The 24,800-nt window shown below is 41.4% G+C and overlaps 1 protein-coding gene and 1 long non-coding RNA gene across 2 annotated transcripts in view; one reads left to right on the top strand and one right to left on the bottom strand.

The window, feature by feature from the left end:
• Positions 1 to 24,800, bottom strand: part of LOC142339117 (endothelial differentiation-related factor 1-like) — a 242,983-nt gene that overhangs the window by 12,009 nt on the left and 206,174 nt on the right. The window contains exons 3-5 of the mRNA XM_075388856.1: positions 18,772 to 18,823; positions 18,557 to 18,634; positions 17,281 to 17,363 (exon numbers count right to left, since the gene is read on the bottom strand). Of these exons, the coding sequence (XP_075244971.1) occupies positions 17,281 to 17,363; positions 18,557 to 18,634; positions 18,772 to 18,823 (213 nt within the window). The remainder of the gene's footprint in view (positions 1 to 17,280; positions 17,364 to 18,556; positions 18,635 to 18,771; positions 18,824 to 24,800) is intronic.
• Positions 22,018 to 22,864, top strand: LOC142339772 (uncharacterized). Its single transcript, XR_012759031.1, has 3 exons — positions 22,018 to 22,141; positions 22,236 to 22,346; positions 22,794 to 22,864. It is a non-coding gene; the product is annotated as an uncharacterized LOC142339772 (long non-coding RNA).

Below are 24,800 nucleotides of genomic sequence, written 5' to 3'. Positions count from 1 at the left end.
AAATGTGCTTTTAGTGTCGTCTATAGGCTATTTATAACCCCCATTATATGTAGTTACTCATGAACCATGGTTATATGTAGGTTTTCGTGGATCTAGATGGTGTATTTTGACTCCATAGGGGGGTGGGGGGTGGTAAGTGGCCTCATTTTGAGCGATGGTACAAAACACCAAATTGTTGATTAATATGTGAATAGTGAAGCAAATCTGGTTCTGTTTTATTCACCAGGCTCGTCGTGTAGTGTACTACCAAACTGAGGGGGTCGCACATCGACTACTGTTTGATATTTGGATGGTACTTTGGCCCATATTTTGGACTCAAAATTATCGTATGTACCACAGCGGTGGAGGCGATTGAAATGTGTTTAAAATGTACTTACGGAGTTGTGTATAGGCTATATAGACCCCCAATTATATGTAGTTTCTGGCAAGCTCAGTTTGTATACACGATTTCGGGCATCAAGATGATGTATTCTGCCTCTGTATAGCGGTACATGGCCATGTTTGTAGTATGGGGCCAACTCACTGCATTGAAAGCTGTTTGTAAATCGTTTACAGGTGTGTAGTACTGTTTGTAGAGGTTTGTAATAATGTTTCAAGGGTCCCCTGGGAGTGTCACCCTCAGGGGTGATTTCTCTGATGTTTGACACACGTCATTTTCTTTGATCACATTTGTACTTTGGGTACTAGTACTGTTCCTTAAAATTTCCATATATCATCTTAGAGCGACCCCATTGTGGCTCTGTTTTTTTATTTGAGCCTGTCTAATGATGTGTGTGTATACAGATAACAAAAGGGTTGCGTGTAATGTTTCTTGAGAAAGTGTTGAAAAATAACCAAAACTTGGTCCACTTTTTTTATTCAATCAAAGGAAATTTAGTGTTCTTCCTTCTGGCTGACTTGTTCTTCACTGTCCCTCCGCTATTAATATTATTATACTAATACTATTGTTGGTAGCGTATAGCTGCTGGCTAGTGGTATCCGCCCGGTGTTGGTTTGTTTTGGTTTTGATGTTGTTATCATTTTTATTTCAGTATTTCTATTTCAGTTCTTGTTTGGTTTTGCTGCTGTTGTTCAGCTCTCTTCTGTCGCCTGCCTTCCTACATTCTATAGGTGAGAACCCCCTTCTGTTTAGGCTAGCCGGTTAGCAAGGAAAAGATATTTTCGTTGGTTTAGTTGTGAAAAATATGGATAAGGCCGAAAAGCAAAAAATTTCCGAAACCCGAAAAAATTATTTAAACCATATTTGTGATTATATAGTGAGCGCATTTAATATTTGTCCTGCTTTTAGTCCTTCGTCCGTGTGCTAGGAGAGCCTAAGTGATAACTCCAAGTAGTTAATAGCGCAAATTTTCTTTTTTCAACGAAAAAATGTGGCTTGACCAAAGATCTTCATTTTTTTCATGTCTCGTAAAACTTATCAAAAAGCAAGTAGTCCATTCTTCTGAGAGTCCCACTTAAAACAGATGTGTCCATTGAGGTAAGCCGGAAGCATCCAATAAGCCTTTGTGTAAAATCTGGACAAATCTTAAAACCAACTTTATCCTATCTAATATACGAGAAATGAAAAACTTGAAAAACTTTGGTTAAGATTATTTTTTTTCGTCGAAAAGAAGCGTTTTTGTTATAGTAACAGTTTGGAATTATAGCTAAGTTTTTCCTCGCACACACAAGAAGTACTACAGGCGGTACAAGTTTTAAATGTGTTTAGTATATAATATCTTAAAAAAATGTGCTCTTGTAAAAAAAAAAATTTAGTTCGGGTTGCGTTCAGAATGGAATAAAAATTAAAATGCGCTCTGTCAGGGACGCGTTTTTGTTTCCATCAAGAACAAAATTTTGAGAGTCATTTCGTTTTCTAGTCTTCACTGCCAATGAGGTAAGAATTGGGTTCTGTGTTTTATATTTAAATGACTCAAAAGTTTCTTCTCAATTTTAAATTATGCTCGAATTAAACTTTTTGCTCTAATCATGCTCGAATCGAAAAATTTTTTAGCAATGAGTCAACTTCCAGAGGCTACAAAAAAATCAGCCCGAATGATCGAAAAAGAGGCCGCTGCTCTCAATGTTTCCGACTGCGAATTGCCACCCAACTGGTTTTATTTGTTTTACTTCGAAATTGATGATAAATTTAGTAAAATTCCGGCAGATAGTCCAAGGTGGCCTTTGGACTATAAGAACTCCCAAAAGGTCTCTCTGATGTTAGGAGATCAGGTTGATATTATCTGTTATGCTCATGGAGGAAAAGCATTAGGAGAATTCAAATATCAAGGATATGAAAAGGATGTCAATAAATACCTGCGTGAATTATGTCAGTCTAACGGCGCTGCTGCGAGGGAGGAAGCTGTCAATATAGGATGCGGTAGCTCTCAGGGCAGCAATCGAAATGACAACAATCAAAATGATCGGCCAAGTTGCAGCCCGGAAATTGGTTTACCATCATCGCAAAGCCGACTTGTGATCGATAATGAGGCAGTTGCGGACGAACCACCCTTCGTTGACGCATTGGTAGAGGATTACTTCGGTCGCGCGGCCAAAAAGTCTAAGAAATCAAAAACCCCAGAAGGAGGAGCAGCTTGTTCGTCATCAAGCCAATCGGATGAAGTAAGAATTTAGTTCAAAAAATCAAGTCTTCATGTGCTCTGACAGGGACACATGAAGTTTTTCTCCACAAAAATAATTTTTGACCAATGAGATTACTGCAAAACCACTTAGGATTACTTTTAGTATGTTAAGTAAACTGATGGCCGATGTGATTGTTAGGAAGATATTTGTTGCTATCTCAAATCGACAAACTATTGGCTCTAGAAATTTTCAATAACTCTTAAATACTTTTTTGAAGGAGTTCACTTGGGAGCGGTTCCAATTCGTTATGACAAAAATTGAGAAAAGGCTGGACGCCGCTACAGATGTGATGCGTTCATTGAAGACCTTTGGGAGGAAAGCCATGGAGGAACTCAACCGGCTTCATGAAAATGCCGAGCAAAACAGAGATGACCCGATTGAAGAAAACGAACGCTCCTTCGAAGTTGAATCGCTGATGTATAATGGTGTTAATCTCTTGGGATTGGGTGGCAACACACCCCGTGAACGTGCTCTTCTTATTGCTAACAAAATTTGGACCCCCGAGGAAAGGAAAAAATACTGCATTGCTCCAAGGAAAATGCTCATAGGTGAGAGGGAGCCAGCAGACGAGGAACGAACAGAAGTTTTTCGTAGCGCTTTGATGGGTGTTTTGAAAAACGATTTCAATGAGGTGAAATACCGTGATATTCTCAGGTACGTAAACCAACAAGGTGTGGATATGCAACGAAAGCGAAAGTCAGTTGGAAACGAAAATCGTAATCCTGAAACTGATTCTAGTCAAGAGGACGCTTAAAAGCTGTTACAATGAAATACGTGTGCTTGTGCTCTGTCAGGGACACAAGAACATTTAAAAAACGGCTTGCTTCTGAAAGCGAAAAGGCTTTCTGGATTTTTTTCTTTTGTTCTATTTTGATGCCAGTTCTTTTGATTTCTTGTTTTATAACTGAAGATTTGAGCTCTCATATTTGTGCTGTTTTATTCAATTGCTGCGTGCCATTGGACAAAAGTACAAAAACTTTTCTCATGGGGCTAGTATTCATTTTGATTTTGGGGCTATAATACAAATATGACCTACTTGTTTTGCGGCCAACTTTCCTATTGTTCTGATGTATGCTTTATTCAATATTTGAGAGGCCACTTAATTATCGTTTGAATTTTTTGCATGATTCATCTCGCGCATTAATAAAATAATAGCTTGGCGAACGTTTTTAACAGCTCTGGATCAAAAGTGAAGGCAACTGAATTTGTCGTGCGTGTCTATAGAGGAATTTTAGGTTTGCTCAAATTGTGATTTTTTTCAGAATAAATTGAAAAGTTGAAAAATGCCTGGTCAAAACCAACCCAGGTTTCGCCCGAATAGAAACGCCGTCAATGTTCTTAAGAGAATTGAAGAGGCACTAAGACAATTAGACATGGCTCAGGTGGATGCAGTCAACTTTTTGCTTTGGGCTGCAAAATCATTGAGAAAAATTGTAAGTTTTTTTTTAAATTGCTTTCAAACAAAGTTTGTAGCAATTATATTAGCCCTGTTGGTCTTTCTGTGCTTTTTTTCCTGGATTGATGTTTTGCGTGAACGATCGAACTTTATGAGCAATTGATAAAGCAATCCCCGTGTGCACCCCTCTACTGGATATCCGGCCACGAACCCTTTCGCTTGAAACCTGTCGCTTGAGAGCAATTAAGCTGACCGTAGTTGGTTACGTTTAAAACTAAAATTATTCTTTTTTGTCATAGAACGTTAAACAGAGTCAAAAACAACGGAAAAACTCGAATAATCGGCTGATGTATAAAAATCGAAATCTCTTGGCCTACAGTGGTGCAAGCGATGACTACTCAGGGTACGGCAGGTTTTTAACGAGGTGCATCCTATCAAAAGAGGAACGAAAAATAACTTGCTGGTTTGCACAACGATCGGTCAGGGACGGACGCGTACCAGCCTCTGAGGAAGATGAAAGTTATTTTCGAGGTTTAAATTTTTTGAACTTCAGTTTTTTTCGGAGTTTTTATTTTTTTTTACTTACGACATAAATTTTAGAAGCAGTCAGACGGTTCTGTGGGGACAGCCTCTATGCCCTGAGACGTGTAAAGGATGCTGCCAATGCGTACGGCATTCATGAAAGAAAGCAACGGTTCGGCTAATGCAAAGATGATGCATGAAACATGAACTGAATTACGAAACTGATTTTAGGTTGTTAAGAAACGAGAAAATACATGGCGCTCTGACAGGGACGCTAATAAAGTTTCTTTTTTGGCTAAGTTACTCCTCTTGTTTCAAAATATAATGTCAATCTAATTGAATTTTCGGAATATTTTTAATGTCTTGAGGCTTTAAAGAATCTCAGGAAAAATTGTTTTATCCCTCTCCCAATAAAATTCTAGCTTATCTGACTAATTTAACTATGCTTTTTAAGATTCATGGCACAGGGATTGTTGAATTACTATTTCACAGCCTCCAAAAACTTTTCCAAGTCCATTGTGACGTGGAAACAGCTAGCTAGGGTTGATCAACAACTAACTTCTAAGTGGGTGGACACAGAAACTGTTTCATCGCATAAGATTCTCATAGAGGGTGAGGAAGTACACAACGATGACATCACCTCAATGCATAAGTTCCTTGACGACGAGTACTGCAAAAGTATGCTCTCGGTTGAATACAAAACTGTAAGTCACTTACCAAATGAGGACTACGTTCAATTAGGTCTGTATACGAAATCTGATATTCAAAAAGGTGAAGTAGTAAATGGTGTCATAGGATTTCTGGCAGAAATTACTGATGCGGAGATAATACCAGGTTTTAATGACGTGTCAGTTTTATGCAGTAAAATGAGAGATGAGCAATGGCTTATGCTAGGTCCAATTTCTTTCGTTAATGCTTCCTGTAGGTCGAACGTCGAATACAGACAAAAAGGTAGATTAGTGGTTTGCGTTGCCACAAAGAATATTAGCACGGGCGATGAATTAACTGTTTTTTACAATCGTCATTATTTTGGCAAGTTTAACATCAATTGTCTCTGCCCCTACAAAAGCGAGCATGGTGACCCTTGTCCAAACGATCCCGAGCCGGTAAGAAAACGCAAAAAAATAACCGAACAGTTAATTACGACACCAAGTTTCTCCTCTTTAGAATCGTCTATTCCCGAAACTCCAATAAGAAGAATTGTACTTGAAAAACTGCCCCCTAGACAAGCGCTATACGAAATTTCGAGTTCTTCAAATGTTGATCAAGAATCTTACTTGAGCTATAACAGTTTTTTTAGGAAAATTGATCAATCCCTAAGCCCCCAAAAAATAAGTACACCTGTTCGCTGCGACCCGATCACAAGTTCGTCTCCGAGAGGTTTTTCTGTTTCTCCGCAGCCGCCTCAAGATCAAACTCTTTCGGACGTTTTTGGTACTCCTATAATGTTAGGTAATTTTGAAACAGAAAATGTTGAAGAAAGAAACCGTCAAACCCAGTTCAATAACGGTAATGAAATCTTTAGTGCTTTTCAGGTGCAAGAGGAAGGAACCGAGTTGTTCGAGGGAGCCAGCCTTTCAACTGAAGGCTTCATGAAGGACTTTGAAGCTTTGTCTGATAAGCATAAGCTACCAAAAATTGCAAAAAATGATTTGTTGAAGCTTTTTGCTAAGGCACTTCCAGTACCTAATAATCTTTTCGCTAAACTGTCTATGCCATTTTTACCAGCCCTTACATCTAATGTGTATGAAAGTGGTAAGTTTGTTTGTGTGGACCTGAAAACGCAGCTCGAAAAAATTTTAATCCGAAATTCGACTTATATTTTGAAGTCTTGGCAAGACGATTATCCCTGGTTTACTCAATGGGACAACTTCAAAAGTAATGAGGTACAATTAGTTTTAAATGTAGACGGTGCATCAGTTTTCAAGTCATCTAAACTATCTGTTTGGCCGACTTGGGTTCAAGTTTTCAATTTGCCTCCAAAACTAAGGGGTGCTTTTTCAAATCTTTCTCTCCTAGGTCTTTGGCATGGAAGATCAAAACCACTTTTTGATAAGCTTTTGCCCCTAATTGTGTTTGAAATCGAGTCTTTGTGCGAGCCAATTATGCTCATTGAGGGTTTAGGAACTATCAGTTTTCGGATCAGAACCATTGTCGCAGACATGCCAGCGACGGCAAGTGTTTTATGTATGAATCAATTTAACGGCTACTCTTCATGTCCTCATTGTTTCATAAAAGGCTTTTGGCAAAATTATAGGATGCTGTTTTCCGTGACAAAACCCTTCAAACTTCGCGAAAATAAGGATTTCAAAGCCTGCGGTTGGGCAGCTGAGCGAGATGGCGATATCAAATGTGGCATTAAGTCTTCAACCCCCCTCAATAGTATCTTAGATTTACCTTGGGATTGTCCAATTGATCCAATGCACCAAGTTTTTCTGGGTACAGGTAAAGTTTTGACGAAAGTGCTTTTATCTTTAGCTAAGTCAAAATTGAAGGAAGCAAATAACTTAATGATGCAAGTTAAAGTATCTTTCGATATTTTGCACCGAATAAAGTCTTTAGATGAGATCAAGTTCTGGAAAGCTTTCGATCTCAAATTGTTTTTTTTTTCATGTGGGACCTCTTGTTTTTAGAAAAATTCCCGTCCGTAGGGTTTTGTATAAAAGCTTCTGCGTGCTCAGCACAGCCATGAGACTGCTCTCTGAACAAACGGCAACCGAAGCTCACATTAAGTCAGCAGATGAGCTCATAACTCTTTTTTTTCAGTAATTTTGTAGAACTTTACGGAGTGGATTCGCAGTCATTCAACTTTCATACAATGCGACACTTATGTGAACAGGTTAGGCGCAACGGACCCCTTTGGCTTTTTTCGGCCTTTTGTTTTGAGTCTGCAAATCACAACCTTCTAAGTGCTGTTCAAGGGACAATTAAAGAACCAGAGGCTATAGTTCAACAGTTTATTAAGCACCAAGCTGCGATTAATTGCACTACTAATAATCAAGCTGAAAAATATCTCAAGGGGCTGACAACGGTAGACGACGAGACTCTACGTTTTTGCGATAATAAGAATATTTCCTCTTTTTTTTCTAGGTTTATCAATAAAAGTGGTCAATGTTTTGGCTCGCTATCCTATTCCAGACTTAACAATAACTTGGGAGAATGCGTAATTCAATTAAGCGACGGTCGTTTCTTTCGTGTTAGTACGTACTGTTCAATTTCTGATGTGTCATATGCTGTTGGTAGACCTGCTACTAGTGCCCGCGATTTAAATTTGACTGGTACTTCTGATAATTTTGGCCTAATATACGAACTTTTTGGTTTAGGGTCTATGGAAATGGTTCCCACTTGTAACTTAAAGCACAAGACTGTAGTTTTTGTTGAGCAAAATTTTCTCATCGTGAGTGTCATAAGAGAAGGATTCGAGCATAATTGAGATGAAGAAACTTTTTTTTGTTTTGTTATTGAATGAAAGCTTCTGTACGTAATTTGCGTTTAATTAATCACAAAAAATCAAGCTGCGCTGTCAGGGCCAGCTTGGGAAAAAAATGTATTCAATCGAAGCGTGTTTTAGTCCATCAATCGTTATAGTCGGGGACAGCAACCTGGTGAGGATTCAAAACGAACTTGAAAATGATGTTGTTCTCCGGCCCTATAAAATCACTCTTCATTGCAGACCCGGCTTCCGAGCTGCCTTTTTGAACGGCGAAGATGTAGTGTTTTGTGCCAATTTCACCCATTGCATACTTCTATTAGGAAACAATGACATCTCACAACACCCTAACAAACCTTGGCTGACCCCTGAAACTCCTTTAAAAACTGCTGCTAGGCTGTGTGGCTTCGCAAAGAGACTACAAGAAAATTCTGTCGAAGTTAAAGTTGTCGGTCTTTTAAATCGGCCAGATACGGAATACGAGCCCATACAACAGACTAATATTTTTCTTCAAAACTTTATGCAAACTGATTACGTTGGTCCTCGTTATGTGAGGCCCATTCATTTTCTTAAAGAAAACATTCCATATGATTTGGCGCATTTGAATGAGGACGGCAAAAAGCGAGTGCTCGCTCTGTTCCTCAGTATATTGACCACCAGATTTGAAGTTCACCCCTAGTGTTCATGTTCTGAAAAGTTATGTTAACGTAAGAAATTGGTTGTTGATTGATTAGGTGCTCTCTCGGAATGCTAGATCTTAACAATTCAGTTTCTTGAACCAACATTTTTCAAAATTCTTGTTGTCCTATAATAAAAGTTTTTGTAAAAAACAAAGAAAAAATAGTTGACAGAAAAAAAATAAAACAAAAAAAGCTTGTTTCTCTTTCAATCCTTCTGTTCCTAATATTGTTTTCAAGAAGAAAGCAAAAAATGAAAACAGTTAAAAACTCAGTAAAAAGCGAAAATAAATGTTTAATTCGAAACATAAAATAACTACCCAAAAATTAATTTGGTCTTATTACAGAGCGTACTTTAATGAACGAAAATTGAAAATTCTCTTGCTTTCTCAAATATTGTTTCGAAGAGCATGCTGGTTTTGAGCACGGTAGGAAAAAACCAACTGCAATTTTTAAATGAAAAATGTGCTCTGACAGGGACACATAGATACTGACAATTGAAAATTTTTAGCTGCAGATAAATGCAAACGACAAGTACTCAAGTTTTTCCAAAAGTTGGTACAAAACATTAGGTACAGAAAATATTTTAAATTATGCAATAAAAAAAATCTTAAGTTGAAAAATGTTAAGCCATTTTTTTGCCGAAGTGCTCTTCAAATTTATCCAATGAGAATGACCAGAGATGATCATAAAGTCTCAATGATAAAAGTTGTGCTGCAGCATTGATATCACGTAAATTTGCAGAAATGTTCTTGCGCAAGTTTTCAAACTTTTAAAATGCAATACGGTGTTGAAAAAAAAACGATAATAACAATCTGTGTGATCTGGCAGGGACACATAGATTACTTTAAAAAAGAAATTGACTCTTGCTGCTTTTGGTTTTCATGTTTATGTACACGAATTGGTGAAGGAAATTCTATGAGGTGGAGACCGACCACCCTAAGTATACAAAAAAGTCGATGTCTTCTGCATGGACGTCGCGTCTTCGGTTTGGTCGGTAAGCTGTGTCGTTCCCCCCTTTTCCTGTTTTCGGGCACTCTTAGTGCTCCCCGCTTTTTGCGCGCTGCTTAGGCTTTGCTTTGTTTTGGGCACGTGCTTTGCCCTTTTTGCCTGCGCCACTTAGGATTAAGGTTTTGCGTTGCTCTTTGTACCCCCTCCCATCTAGGCTTTTTGGCGCAGGCCTTAGGTGTTGCTTTGCCGGGCTTTGCTTTTGCCCATAGTGTGCTAAGGTTAGGGTGGGTGGTCTCTCCTTTGCCCGCGCCGATTTAGGAGCTAGGTTTTTTGCGCTTCCGTTTCGCTTTTCCCTCCCGACTTGGGTTCCGGCGCGGCCTTTAGGTGTTTCTGGCTGGGCTTTGCTTTGCCCTGGTGTGCTCTGGCTCAGTTTGGGGGGTACCCTTGTGCTGAGGCGCTTGGGATTTCTTTGCTATTCTGTTGTTCAGTTTTCTCTTTTTCTGCAGGATTCGGTGACACCCGAGGATGAGGAGACAACACGAGGAGGGCCTGGTGAGGTCCAGTTTGGGGGCTGGCTGGTGGGCACGAGGGACTCTTCACTTCTGTTTGGTAAGTTCTGCCGCAGCTTTTTTTTGCGCGCTGCTTAGGCTTTGCTTTGTGGGCACGTGCTTTGCCCTTTCTGCCTGCGCCACTTAGGATTAAGGTTTTGCGTTGCTCTTTGTACCCCCTCCCATCTAGGCTTTTTGGCGCAGGCCTTTGGTGTTGCTTTGCCGGGCTTTGCTTTTGCCCATAGGGTGCTTAGGTTAGGGTGGGATGTCTCTCCTTTGCCCGCGCCGATTTAGGAGCTAGGTTTTTCGCGCTTCCGTTTCGCTTTTCCCTCCCCAATTAGGTTTCGGCGCGGGCTTTAGGTGTTTCTTGCTGGGCTTTGCTTTGCCCTGGTGTGCTTTGGCTCGGTTTGGGGGGGTACCCTTGCGCTTATGCGCTTGGGATTTCTTTGCTGTTCTGTGTTGTTCAGTTTTCTCTTTTTCTGCAGGATTCGGTGACACCCGAGGACGAGGAGACAACACGAGGAGGGCCTGGTGAGGTCCAGTTTGGGGGCTGGCTGGTGGGCACGAGGGACTCTTCACTTCTGTTTGGTAAGTTCTGCCGCAGCTTTTTTTTGCGCGCTGCTTAGGCTTTGCTTTGTGGGCACGTGCTTTGCCCTTTTTGCCTGCGCCACTTAGGATTAAGGTTTTGCGTTGCTCTTTGTACCCCCTCCCATCTAGGCTTTTTGGCGCAGGCCTTAGGTGTTGCTTTGCTTTTGCCCATAGGGTGCTTAGGTTAGGGTGGGAGGTCTCTCCTTTGCCCGCGCCGATTTAGGAGCTAGGTTTTTCGCGCTTCCGTTTCGCTTTTCCCTCCCCACTTAGGTTTCGGCGCGGGCTTTAGGTGTTTCTTGCTGGGCTTTGCTTTGCCCTGGTGTGCTTTGGCTGGGTTTTGGGGGGGGTACCCTTGCGCTTATGCGCTTGGGATTTCTTTGCTGTTCTGTGTTGTTCAGTTTTCTCTTTTTCTGCAGGATTCGGTGACACCCGAGGACGAGGAGACGACACACGAGGAGCCCTGGGTGGTGGAGACGACCTTTGGTGTTGGTGGTGGAGTCGTCACCCCTTCTGCATGGACTTCGCGTCTTCGGTTTGGTCGGTAAGCTGTGTCGTTCCCCCCCCCACCCCTTTTCCTGTTTTCGGGCACTCTTAGTGCTCCCCGCTTTTTGCGCGCTGCTTAGGCTTTGCTTTGTTTTGGGCACGTGCTTTGCCCTTTTTGCCTGCGCCACTTAGGATTAAGGTTTTGCGTTGCTCTTTGTACCCCCTCCCATCTAGGCTTTTTGGCGCAGGCCTTAGGTGTTGCTTTGCCGGGCTTTGCTTTTGCCCATAGGGTGCTTAGGTTAGGGTGGGAGGTCTCTCCTTTGCCCGCGCCGATTTAGGAGCTAGGTTTTTCGCGCTTCCGTTTCGCTTTTCCCTCCCCACTTAGGTTTCGGCGCGGGCTTTAGGTGTTTCTTGCTGGGCTTTGCTTTGCCCTGGTGTGCTTTGGCTCGGTTTGGGGGGGGTACCCTTGCGCTTAGGCGCTTGGGATTTCTTTGCTGTTCTGTGTTGTTCAGTTTTCTCTTTTTCTGCAGGATTCGGTGACACCCGAGGACGAGGAGACGACACCCGAGGAGCCCTGGGTGGTGGATACGACCTTTGGTGTTGGTGGTGGAGTTGTCACCCCTTCTGCATGGACTTCGCGTCTTCGGTTTGGTCGGTAAGCTGTGTCGTTCCCCCCCTTTTCCTGTTTTCGGGCACTCTTAGTGCTCTCCGCTTTTTGCGCGCTGCTTAGGCTTTGCTTTGTTTTGGGCACGTGCTTTGCCCTTTTTGCCTGCGCCACTTAGGATTAAGGTTTTGCGTTGCTCTTTGTACCCCCTCCCATCTAGGCTTTTTGGCGCAGGCCTTAGGTGTTGCTTTGCCGGGCTTTGCTTTTGCCCATAGTGTGCTAAGGTTAGGGTAGGTGGTCTCTCCTTTGCCCGCGCCGATTTAGGAGCTAGGTTTTTTGCGCTTCCGTTTCGCTTTTCCCTCCCCACTTAGGTTTCGGCGCGGGCTTTAGGTGTTTCTTGCTGGGCTTTGCTTTGCCCTGGTGTGCTTTGGCTCGGTTTGGGGGGGTACCCTTGCGCTTATGCGCTTGGGATTTCTTTGCTGTTCTGTGTTGTTCAGTTTTCTCTTTCTGCAGGATTCGGTGACACCCGAGGACGAGGAGACAACACGAGGAGGACCTGGTGAGGTCCAGTTTGGGGGCTGGCTGGTGGGCACGAGGGACTCTTCACTTCTGTTTGGTAAGTTCTGCCGCAGCTTTTTTTTGCGCGCTGCTTAGGCTTTGCTTTGTGGGCACGTGCTTTGCCCTTTTTGCCTGCGCCACTTAGGATTAAGGTTTTGCGTTGCTCTTTGTACCCCCTCCCATCTAGGCTTTTTGGCGCAAGCCTTAGGTGTTGCTTTGCTTTTGCCCATAGGGTGCTTAGGTTAGGGTGGGAGGTCTCTCCTTTGCCCGCGCCGATTTAGGAGCTAGGTTTTTCGCGCTTCCGTTTCGCTTTTCCCTCCCCACTTAGGTTTCGGCGCGGGCTTTAGGTGTTTCTTGCTGGGCTTTGCTTTGCCCTGGTGTGCTTTGGCTGGGTTTTGGGGGGGGGTACCCTTGCGCTTATGCGCTTGGGATTTCTTTGCTGTTCTGTGTTGTTCAGTTTTCTCTTTTTCTGCAGGATTCGGTGACACCCGAGGACGAGGAGACGACACACGAGGAGCCCTGGGTGGTGGAGACGACCTTTGGTGTTGGTGGTGGAGTCGTCACCCCTTCTGCATGGACTTCGCGTCTTCGGTTTGGTCGGTAAGCTGTGTCGTTCACCCCCTTTTCCTGTTTTCGGGCACTCTTAGTGCTCCCCGCTTTTTGCGCGCTGCTTAGGCTTTGCTTTGTTTTGGGCACGTGCTTTGCCCTTTTTGCCTGCGCCACTTAGGATTAAGGTTTTGCGTTGCTCTTTGTACCCCCTCCCATCTAGGCTTTTTGGCGCAGGCCTTAGGTGTTGCTTTGCCGGGCTTTGCTTTTGCCCATAGGGTGCTTAGGTTAGGGTGGGAGGTCTCTCCTTTGCCCGCGCCGATTTAGGAGCTAGGTTTTTCGCGCTTCCGTTTCGCTTTTCCCTCCCCACTTAGGTTTCGGCGCGGGCTTTAGGTGTTTCTTGCTGGGCTTTGCTTTGCCCTGGTGTGCTTTGGCTCGGTTTGGGGGAGGGGTACCCTTGCGCTTAGGCGCTTGGGATTTCTTTGCTGTTCTGTGTTGTTCAGTTTTCTCTTTTTCTGCAGGATTCGGTGACACCCGAGGACGAGGAGACGACACCCGAGGAGCCCTGGGTGGTGGAGACGACCTTTGGTGTTGGTGGTGGAGTTGTAACCCCTTCTGCATGGACTTCGCGTCTTCGGTTTGGTCGGTAAGCTGTGTCGTTCCCCCCCCCCCCTTTTCCTGTTTTCGGGCACTCTTAGTGCTCTCCGCTTTTTGCGCGCTGCTTAGGCTTTGCTTTGTTTTGGGCACGTGCTTTGCCCTTTTTGCCTGCGCCACTTAGGATTAAGGTTTTGCGTTGCTCTTTGTACCCCCTCCCATCTAGGCTTTTTGGCGCAGGCCTTAGGTGTTGCTTTGCCGGGCTTTGCTTTTGCCCATAGTGTGCTAAGGTTAGGGTAGGTGGTCTCTCCTTTGCCCGCGCCGATTTAGGAGCTAGGTTTTTTGCGCTTCCGTTTCGCTTTTCCCTCCCCCCTTAGGTTTCGGCGCGGGCTTTAGGTGTTTCTTGCTGGGCTTTGCTTTGCCCTGGTGTGCTTTGGCTCGGTTTGGGGGGGTACCCTTGCGCTTAGGCGCTTGGGATTTCTTTGCTGTTCTGTGTTGTTCAGTTTTCTCTTTTTCTGCAGGATTCGGTGACACCCGAGGACGAGGAGACGACACCCGAGGAGCCCTGGGTGGTGGAGACGACCTTTGGTGTTGGTGGTGGAGTCGTCACCCCTTCTGCATGGACTTCGCGTCTTCGGTTTGGTCGGTAAGCTGTGTCGTTCCCCCCTTTTCCTGTTTTCGGGCACTCTTAGTGCTCCCCGCTTTTTGCGCGCTGCTTAGGCTTTGCTTTGTTTTGGGCACGTGCTTTGCCCTTTTTGCCTGCGCCACTTAGGATTAAGGTTTTGCGTTGCTCTTTGTACCCCCTCCCATCTAGGCTTTTTGGCGCAGGCCTTAGGTGTTGCTTTGCCGGGCTTTGCTTTTGCCCATAGTGTGCTTAGGTTAGGGTGGGTGGTCTCTCCTGTGCCCGCGCCGATTTAGGAGCTAGGTTTTTCGCGCTTCCGTTTCGCTTTTCCCTCCCCACTTAGGTTTCGGCGCGGGCTTTAGGTGTTTCTTGCTGGGCTTTGCTTTGCCCAGGTGTGCTTTGGCTCGGTTTGGGGGGGTACCCTTGCGCTTAGGCGCTTGGGATTTCTTTGCTGTTCTGTGTTGTTCAGTTTTCTCTTTTTCTGCAGGATTCGGTGACACCCGAGGACGAGGAGACGACACCCGAGGAGCCCTGGGTGGTGGAGACGACCTTTGGTGTTGGTGGTGGAGTCGTCACCCCTTCTGCATGGACTTCGCGTCTTCGGTTTGGTCGGTAAGCTGTGTCGTTCCCCCCCCTTTTCCTGTTTTCGGGCACTCTTAGTGCTCCCCGCTTTTTGCGCGCTGCTTAGGCTTTGCTTTGTTTTGGGCACGTGCTTTGCCCTTTTTGCCTGCGCCACTTAGGATTAAGGTTTTGCGTTGCTCTTTGTACCCCCTCCCATCTAGGCTTTTTGGCGCAGGCCTTAGGTGTTGCTTTGCCGGGCTTTGCTTTTGCCCATAGTGTGCTTAGGTTAGGGTGGGTGGTCTCTCCTGTGCCCGCGCCGATTTAGGAGCTAGGTTTTTCGCGCTTCCGTTTCGCTTTTCCCTCCCCACTTAGGTTTCGGCGCGGGCTTTAGGTGTTTCTTGCTGGGCTTTGCTTTGCCCTGTTTTGCTTTGGCTCGGTTTGGGGGGGGGGGTACCCTTGCGCTTAGGCGCTTGGGACTTCTTTGCTGTTCTGTGTTGTTCAGTTTTCTCTTTTTCTGCAGGATTCGGTGACACCCGAGGACGAGGAGACGACACCCGAGGAGCCCTGGGTGGTGGAGACGACCTTTGGTGTTGGTGGTGGAGTCGTCACCCCTTCTGCATGGACTTCGCGTCTTCGGTTTGGTCGGTAAGCTGTGTCGTTCCCCCCCTTTTCCTGTTTTCGGGCACTCTTAGTGCTCCCCGCTTTTTGCACGCTGCTTAGGCTTTGCTTTGTTTTGGGCACGTGCTTTGCCCTTTTTGCCTGCGCCACTTAGGATTAAGGTTTTGCGTTGCTCTTTGTACCCCCTCCCATCTAGGCTTTTTGGCGCAGGCCTTAGGTGTTGCTTTGCCGGGCTTTGTTTTTGCCCATAGTGTGCTTAGGTTAGGGTGGGTGGTCTCTCCTGTGCCCGCGCCGATTTAGGAGCTAGGTTTTTCGCGCTTCCGTTTCGCTTTTCCCTCCCCACTTAGGTTTCGGCGCGGGCTTTAGGTGTTTCTTGCTGGGCTTTGCTTTGCCCTGGTGTGCTTTGGCTCGGTTTGGGGGGGGGGTACCCTTGCGCTTAGGCGCTTGGGACTTCTTTGCTGTTCTGTGTTGTTCAGTTTTCTCTTTTTCTGCAGGATTCGGTGACACCCGAGGACGAGGAGACGACGCCCGAGGAGCCCTGGGTGGTGGAGACGACCTTTGGTGTTGGTGGTGGAGTCGTCACCCCTTCTGCATGGACTTCGCGTCTTCGGTTTGGTCGGTAAGCTGTGTCGTTCCCCCCCCTTTCCTGTTTTCGGGCACTCTTAGTGCTCCCCGCTTTTTGCGCGCTGCTTAGGCTTTGCTTTGTTTTGGGCACGTGCTTTGCCCTTTTTGCCTGCGCCACTTAGGATTAAGGTTTTGCGTTGCTCTTTGTACCCCCTCCCATCTAGACTTTTTGGCGCAGGCCTTAGGTGTTGCTTTGCCGGGCTTTGCTTTTGCCCATAGTGTGCTTAGGTTAGGGTGGGTGGTCTCTCCTGTGCCCGCGCCGATTTAGGAGCTAGGTTTTTCGCGCTTCCGTTTCGCTTTTCCCTCCCCACTTAGGTTTCGGCGCGGGCTTTAGGTGTTTCTTGCTGGGCTTTGCTTTGCCCTGGTGCTTTGGCTCGGTTTGGGGGGGGGGTACCCTTGCGCTTAGGCGCTTGGGATTTCCTTGCTGTTCTGTGTTGTTCACTTTTTTTTCTGCAGGATTCGGTGACACCCGAGGACGAGGAGACGACACCCTACGACGAGACCACAGTCACTTGAAAATGAAAAGAAACAAAATTGTTTGAAAAAAAAACTCAAAGAAAAATCAAAAAAGAAGAAAAGAAGATCAGCGAAGGGAGTCGTCTGCCTGTTGTTTTCTTGTGCTAGATTGGTTTTTCGATGTGATGTATTTATTTTTTTGTATTTATTTTTTTGTTCTTTTAAATTCAAATTTCATCTGCTTTCCTGAGTTTCTTCTCATAAGACTTAGGTCTAGGATAGGAACGTTTTTTGTTACTAAAATAGGATAGGATTGGTTTTCCGCGGCTTCTTTAGGCGCTTTTTTTGTTTAGGATAGGTTAAGGAGAGAAAAAAAATCTGCAAAATATGCTGTTAATCTTGCAAGATCTTGCAAGAGGATGTTAATCTTGCAAGAAAATCTTGCAAAAAAATGTTAATCTTGCAAGATCTTGCAAGAAAATCTTGCAAGATTATGCATAATCTTGCAAGATCTTGCAAGATTCTTGCAAGATTAACATCCTAAATCGACTAGGGTATTTTATAACAAACTTACATATATTGAAAAATGATCAGATTGACTGAAAACGACCACTAATTTCTTTATGACCACTGACCGCTTTCGATTTGAGCGGGTTTGAAACAAACGATAATAATATCGAATGAATATCTTCGATAAGATCAGAAGTCATTCGAAAAGTCAAAATGGACAGGCAAAAAAATGAATAAGAGAAAATTCAATAAAGACCCTGACCGCTAAAAAAGCTTCAAAATTTTTGGCAGAAATCGATTGAAAAAAAACTAGCAAAATGAACAAAATGAACGACAGGAGTTTTTATAACATTATGAAATCAACTCTCACTGTAGCGAGGTCCTTTTGCGACCACTCCTTGGCAGCCCTGGCTTGTTGAATGGCCTTAGCCACAGTCAATGGAACCTTGTCAACTGAAACAACTCAATTATAACATTTATAACTTATAACTTTTTTCATAGGCTCTAAAGGTCAATGCGTCTTTGAACTACGAGCCAATTGCTCATTCTGATTTCTGAGTTAACGTTAGCCGTTTGCCTAATTTTACATTTGATTAAAACATAAATCTTATAAAATGTTTCCGACTTGCTCGATTGCATGTGTTTGCATCATCTTCGGTACCATTCGTCGATATTTTCATAGTACTTTTATTATATGAACTTCATCAGATTCAAACAGCGGACCCTGCTAAGTATCAATGACGTCATTTTAAAGTTTCAATCTGAAAATAACATCATATTTAGTTTTTCAAGTTACAACCGTAATTACACAGAACCGTTTTTTATTAAAATGATATAATTCAACTGCTCGCATAGCACGGAAGCATGAAGAATTTTAATGGGTCCTTTGCGACAAAAGCATTCATAAAATATTGCTTCTGTCTGGGAATAATTTTAGGATGGGAGCTTTAGGTTCAAGTGCAAGTGAGTTAAGAGGGAATAATAAAAATGAATATTAGCTCACGGTTGTTATCGCAATAATGAAATCACCAAACTCCCAAGGCGAAGCCGATTTGTTCATTTTCTTTCGTGACGGTTGCGATTACAAGTTGCATAGCTTACGCCACTGTGTACTGATACGACAGCTCGCCCATTTTAGCCCCCCCCCCCCCCCCCCCACCACCACAAAGCTTAGTAGTCAGGTCATATAACCTATAGACACAGACACTACCCCATCCCACCCAGTACCTTAAATATAATTGGGGGTCTATAATTTCGCGAGGGTGGAGGTTCGAAGGGGATTGGGTGGCTTAGGAGGCTACAATGGGAACGATCCGATTAGGCTGATTATTCTGTCACTCTTCATTCATATAGATACTGTTGCGAGAAAAGGGCTGCAGAAAAAAAGGGCCTAATTCTCTAAATCAAAGTTTTGCCACGGGTATTCTCAACGCGCGCTACCAAGTTACCTCATCAATAAGTAATGCGACTGTTACCATGGCAACGAGATTTGATTTAGATCATAATACTCTCGGAGTAGTAAACGTTAGCTAGGAACATTTTACGTCTCATTTTCAGCGGTATTCTGTGAGCAAGTTTCTTCAATGACTTAAGAGTGGCTTATTGGCTACGCGTTCTTTGAAAAAGATAAGAAATAATCAAGTGACCTTTGAGTTCCTCGGTCTCTCTGTCGAGCTTGGCTGTGTTCTTTGTGATTGCATGTTGCTGGTTTGATCCACCTCCATCTGAACAGACAAATTTACACTTTCATTACAAAAATAATTCATACAAAAGAAGCATCTTCATGAAAAAGAATATTCATCAGTAGCTCGCATAGATCTATTACACTAACAACTCTACAAACACTCAGGGCTTAACTTACACTTCTTTTGTGTATCAATATCAGCTCCACTACGCATCGCCTGGTTGATCGCCTAAAACAGAACATCAATTAGGTTATACAAAATGTCCAGTTCATACGAAAGTTCAAACGTGCCCTACGTTAATTGGCTGGATAAAATCATTAATCAAAATAAAAAGCTAGATGAAGCCCACAAACTTTTTCGACAAATTTTTGAAAGCAAAACTTCTATTATCAAAAAAATATATAGATGAAGCTTCTGAAACGTCTTGTGTAATATTTTCAAGTTAATGCCTTTCTGCCTTAATTCGAATGGCTTCTACAGAATATGTCAGATAGAAACCGTAGTAACTATCATAGCAATCAGATAGCACGAAAATAGTGGCGGTCAATGTTTGAACGCACTTGGAATAAAAACGGGAAAAAAACGAAGAAATACTGATTATCGTTTGGTTAACAGAGTATCAAGAAGCATTAAAAACTTCTACTTTGTAGCATCCGATAGTTGCAAAAATATTTAAGTATAATTAGACCAAAAAATTTTGAGTTAACTAATGGGTATTGATCACCAAGACCTATCAAATCATTCAGTGATCGATTTCATTTTCCGGCCTTAACTAATTTTACTTTAGATTGAACAGCCAGGAACTTTCTCTCTAAAACATTCAAGCAATTGAAACTGGATATTGAGCTGACGATTGTTTGGGAAAACAAAGATGAACATTAACCAACTAACATCGGACCAATTGCTCTCAAACGAAAGGCGGGCTAATTCAATTCAGGGACTGTAAACTAGATAAAATTGTCTTTATGGGCGCAAAAATCCAACTAAAGAGGGATTCGATCCCCCGACGTCCAGAGTTCTCGAGAGAAGCATCAGGCTACCAGGCCCTTATAAATTCCAATCTTATAATTGGTTTCATTTTAGTTACAAACTATTTAGGAGAGAGCAATTGAGATCACTCAAAAATGAGGAAGACCAGCGTGAAAAAGTCACTTGAGAAGCAAAAGACTTTTCTAGAACCAAAGCGCAAAAAACGTTCAAGAGAAAATTTTTGAATAAAGAACATGGCCGAAAAAATTAAATTTAAACCAAAATATGAAACATCTTTGTTTTTTTTTGAGCACGCAACTTATTGTCTATTCATTAAAATTTTTAGCCAAAATTTTTCAAGCTCCATGAAAAAAAAAATCAACTTTGGTTTGCCTCTACAAAAACAAGCTTCAATCGAAAAATGAATTTGCTGTCACAAAATATCCGTATTTACTTTAAATTGTGCAACGCATAGACAATTCTCACTGACGCAACCCACTTCCAAGCAAAAACTCACAAGTAAATAAGATTTGACACTTGGATTGAGGAAGAATTATGGAGAAAAGAAATTTCAATAAAAAATTTTCAATAAGTTTACATTTTACATGGGATGATCTTTTACAAGATTAGAACCCCATATCTGATAGTTTATGCTTTAAAAAAAAACAATTTTTGATGTCATTATCTGAAATAACCTTCTTAAGTTCTTCTATCTTTGAAAAAATTGTGTTCAAATATCCAACAGTCAGATCTTTCCTTAAAATGCGACAATTAATTCTATCTAGTAAAAAAATAGGTTAATTTGACTTGTTCTGAGGAGCAAGAAATATAATAGCAAAATGTGAAAACCTTTTTCAATTTAATCAAAGAAAACGAACAATCGTTCTGAAACCTTTTCTTCTGTTCTTGGCAGCGGATATAGCATAAATTTCATAAGGCTTCTTTCAAATTGAGCTTGAAAAGATCGGAAACAAGAAAAATATTGAGTTAATTGCTACAATCAATCCTCACAATCAATCAATTTTAAGAGTTTTCGATTATACCACTATCTCTGGCACAAGATATCAATCGATCAAAATGAGCTCAACAAAAATAATTGGGCTACTATTAAGTTGCTAACCACCCCCAAATAAACATTTAGTGTTGGAACAATAATCGCTAATCTGCATTCTCGTAGAACGGACGTCTCCTTATCTGTGTCCATGGAAAACGACCAGGCATTTAAACCAGCAGAAAATTTTTTGGGACAAAAATTAAACAAATAAAATAGTCGAGTAAGAGCCTAACAAGCAGCAGACTATTAACTAATTACAGAACATTGATCGACGCAATATGATTCAGCGGTAAAACAAAAAGGCATTTAAAACAAACACTAAGATTGGCATTTGAATAAAAAAAACCATCAAGCTTCACGAAAAAAAATACAATTTCGTCAGTGGTTCTCCTTCAAAAAAGGACGGGATAAAAGTTCTTAAAAGCAGACAAAATACCTTATACTAAACAAAATTTTTCTACGGTTGGGCGTGATTTTTACGAAGAACCTGAATAATGGATTATTGTTTCTCCTTCCCGCTATTTTAGATATCAAGGGATCGGATCGAAAAACGCTACCTAATAGTTAAATTATTTTCTCTCCTGTTCTTTTTGGTTTCAAATGTCTTTAAAGGTCTATTTGCGGACGAATCCGCCAAAACTCATGTGTTTTGCAAAAATTGAAATCCCTTGGGGCTTCTGAAGAAATTGGTTTAAAATTTAAATCGAGGTCATAGAAACAGAGCAGTGGTAAGAAAAATAGGCAGTTTTTCTGCTCGTACACGGTAAACCCCTTTTCTGACAGATCTTCCTTCTAAGAGACTAGTGACCGCTATTCTGTTTCCTCTCTTAATACTTGAATAAAAAATCTTCTATCCTCAAGTTGTCTTTCTATCTTTAGCACTGCACTCAACTCAAGTCGGAGACAGAGATTGCAAGGACAAAAATTACCAAAAATTGGTATAAATTGTAAAGTGCACAATTGTGGATAACTTTTTTTGCTGAATTGTGGGGTTCAACTTTGAAGTTATTATAAACCCCAAGCTTTGGAGTAATAGTTACTCAACTTTCCGCTTCTTCATCTGATTTTACACAGGGCCGATTACGCAGTGATTTTGAGTATATTCAAGTTCGAACATAATGTTCGTTTAACAAGTTTTGTTTTCATAGAGTTGTCATTTAAATTATGCGTAAAAGAGCTTATAATTTACAGCACCAGTAAATAATTGTTTCTCACTAAATCACTTAGATAGTTCTTAATGATCAAACATTTAAACGCTAAAAATCAACAAAAGCTCGTCATAAAAACATCTGTAAACAAGTAAAATTTGAAGGTATTACAAACACAAGTTAGGAATATTAAACAATTATTGTCTTCACAATCATCTCATCATAACATCTAAAATTTTTATTACCAAAAGCAGAAACAATACAATATATACACTTTTGCAAAATACCGTAATGTGTTGTTGTTGTTTTGGTTCACTTTGCTATGAACCAAACTCGGAAATTTTCAACGACACTTACATAAAAATTGCAGTTGAAGTAAGTAGCAAAATTTTATTGGAAACATTTAATATCAACAAAATTCTTCAAGCCAAAATTACAAGTTGCTAGTATTCCAACAAAATTTTTTCAGCTAAGAACAAACAAAACGAAACCGAAGACATTCGTACTTAAGCCGATGCAGACAAAACCAATATTTGTTCGAGAGAGCGCCAACACTGAAGTCAGCATTTATTACCGACCGGTAAGTTAGCTCATTTTTATTGAAATCAATACTGCAACTGAAATTACTGGGTGGTCGAAGAAACATTCTCCGTCATAACTAATTATCTATTTGCCATCATAAAACATTTTTTTAAATATTTACAAGCAAATCTTTTTTTAAAATATGTGATTCTTTGTTTATAACTCATGACAATCTCAATTTAAAAAATATTGAATTTTGAATTTAAAGCTTTGACCAAACGGCAGTTACCATTTCGATAACTTTTCAAGACCCTTTAGATACATATTCACTTGCAAAGATGGAAACACCACCATCTCAAATCTAACAGAACGATTTTTGAAACCAATCGAGGAAAACGGTATTCACATTGCGACAAAGATAAGTAGAAACTTGCAAGTCGACGACCAGATATAATATAATGTCCCGTAAAGATTCATTCCTTAAGCAACACTTTACATATTTCAGCAAACTTCAAACAAGGTGAAGCTGGTGAAACATGTGCCCCGTTCGAGTGAAAGAATTGTATTCTCACAAGCAACTCCCACGTCTTATGCCCTTTTCATTGCCAGTTACGAGGAATTATACAAAGACATAGACACACAGATCGTTGGTAGGGGAACCCGTGTAGCTGGTAATAACAAAGGATTCCAAGACTCATCCAACCCGGCAGCTCAGCTATACTTTTAACAGTCTATTGAAATGTGAACACAATTCAAATGCTTCAGAAAAATGATAATTTTGTTCAGTTAAACGAGCGTAGATGCAGATTTTGAACAACTTCATCGCGTTCTCGTCAATTAATTTCCGGTAGCGGCACTGTTGCAGAACAATGAAAAACCCAAACTTTTCTGAAATAGTATCTGGACAAAAGATGTGGCACATGACTTAGAAAGATTCGTTTTGAATTTTGAAAGGATTATGGCCTAAAAATTGCAAAAATTTTGCAATAATTATATTAATTACGAATCAAATAATCCCAAGGTCCTGATAGAACCGCTTGCACGCCAAGTCAAAAGAAGCGTTTGAGTGTCCTAATTACCCGCGAAAAGTTTTCTATCTATGACAAGGACAGAACTGTAAATTTTATTAGTCAAATAAATGGACTTATCAAATTTTGCAACTGTTCCTTCCAAAGTTTTTTTTCATATCTCGAAACCGTGAACTTGCCTTTTATATCTAAACAGGTAAAAACGCAAATTTCAGCACGGTCAACATTAACCTAGCACAGCTGAAAACAATTACATTTCTCTTCAAAGTGTTTAAGAAGACAGACAAAAAAAATATGGATTTTTCTAATTCTCTTAGTAGACAAAATGGGCAAAATAAAAAAGTTTTAACCAACTAAATAGTGTTTTGCAAAAAAAACAACAAAACCACGAAACACTCACCTATTATATTGAACGATGATAATTTAAATTTACAATGTATCTAGGTGTCTTCCTTAGTATAATGTTAAGCTACTAAAAGAAGTATAGCAGCTTATGAAAAGGGCTTGCGGAATAAGCGCAATTCACCCAAAAATTGATGCAATCGATACAGGAGTAAAATTGATTAATTCATTGGTACTTAGTCAATTGCATTACAGAACTCTTTCGCCAGGTACAATTATTAAACGTCTTCTACAATTCTATATGGAGAAACCTAACCTATTTTACAGCTGAGCAATCTTAACGAAGGGCAAATTAGAAGTGTGTAGAAGCAAATTAGAACCAAAAAAAGAAAAGGTTCAAAGATAAGAAGCTGGAACATGATGCGCTCAATGAACGTGATACCGGAGCAGAGTGTTAGTGTTCTCTTGTATAAAATTTCCCAAACTAGCTAGTGTGATATTTCAACGTTATACTATCATAGTTTCTTAAAAAAGCATTTCATGATTTTTCAACACTAATGGAGCTGCTGAGATGGTATTCACTCAATTTTTTGTCCAAGTTACTAATGAACTGTGTCCTCCAGTAAATCGCCAAAAAACATTGCGATCTTCCTAAATGAGTTCTGTAATTTCTGAAACTCTAACTGCACAGCTGTCTCTTTCCTATATTATTTCAAATCGCAGCTTGATAGCTGCTGGCTAACTTAGTACCATGGCTAATAATAATCATTGCAGTGATAAGGTAAGAATAGAACCGAATAAAGAGTCCTAGGAAACTAAGTGCAGAATAAAAAAGCAGACTGAAAAGCAGATTTTTATTCGTCTCATAACTGTCCGTTTAATCATAAGGACTATTGTAAAAAGCACTATTGGTGAAAAAATCCAAATTTAAAGACCGTAAAAGGACAATGAAACTTTTAATTGCCTTTTCTAATTAACAGAGCATAAAAAACCATTAACGTTAACTTAATGAAGTCAGAATTTTTTTTATTAAACACTATTCATAAACTCAATAGCGCGAGGAATCAAAATCTTCTCAGCCGAATTTCAGATGTGATTGATTTAACTCGAATGGCAATTTACTCCATTCACTTGAAACGCCG

This window comes from Convolutriloba macropyga, chromosome 5, assembly GCF_964194025.1.
Source record: "Convolutriloba macropyga chromosome 5, txConMacr16.3, whole genome shotgun sequence".
Classification (NCBI taxonomy): domain Eukaryota; kingdom Metazoa; phylum Xenacoelomorpha; order Acoela; family Convolutidae; genus Convolutriloba; species Convolutriloba macropyga.
This window is presented reverse-complemented; position numbering and strand designations above follow the sequence as displayed.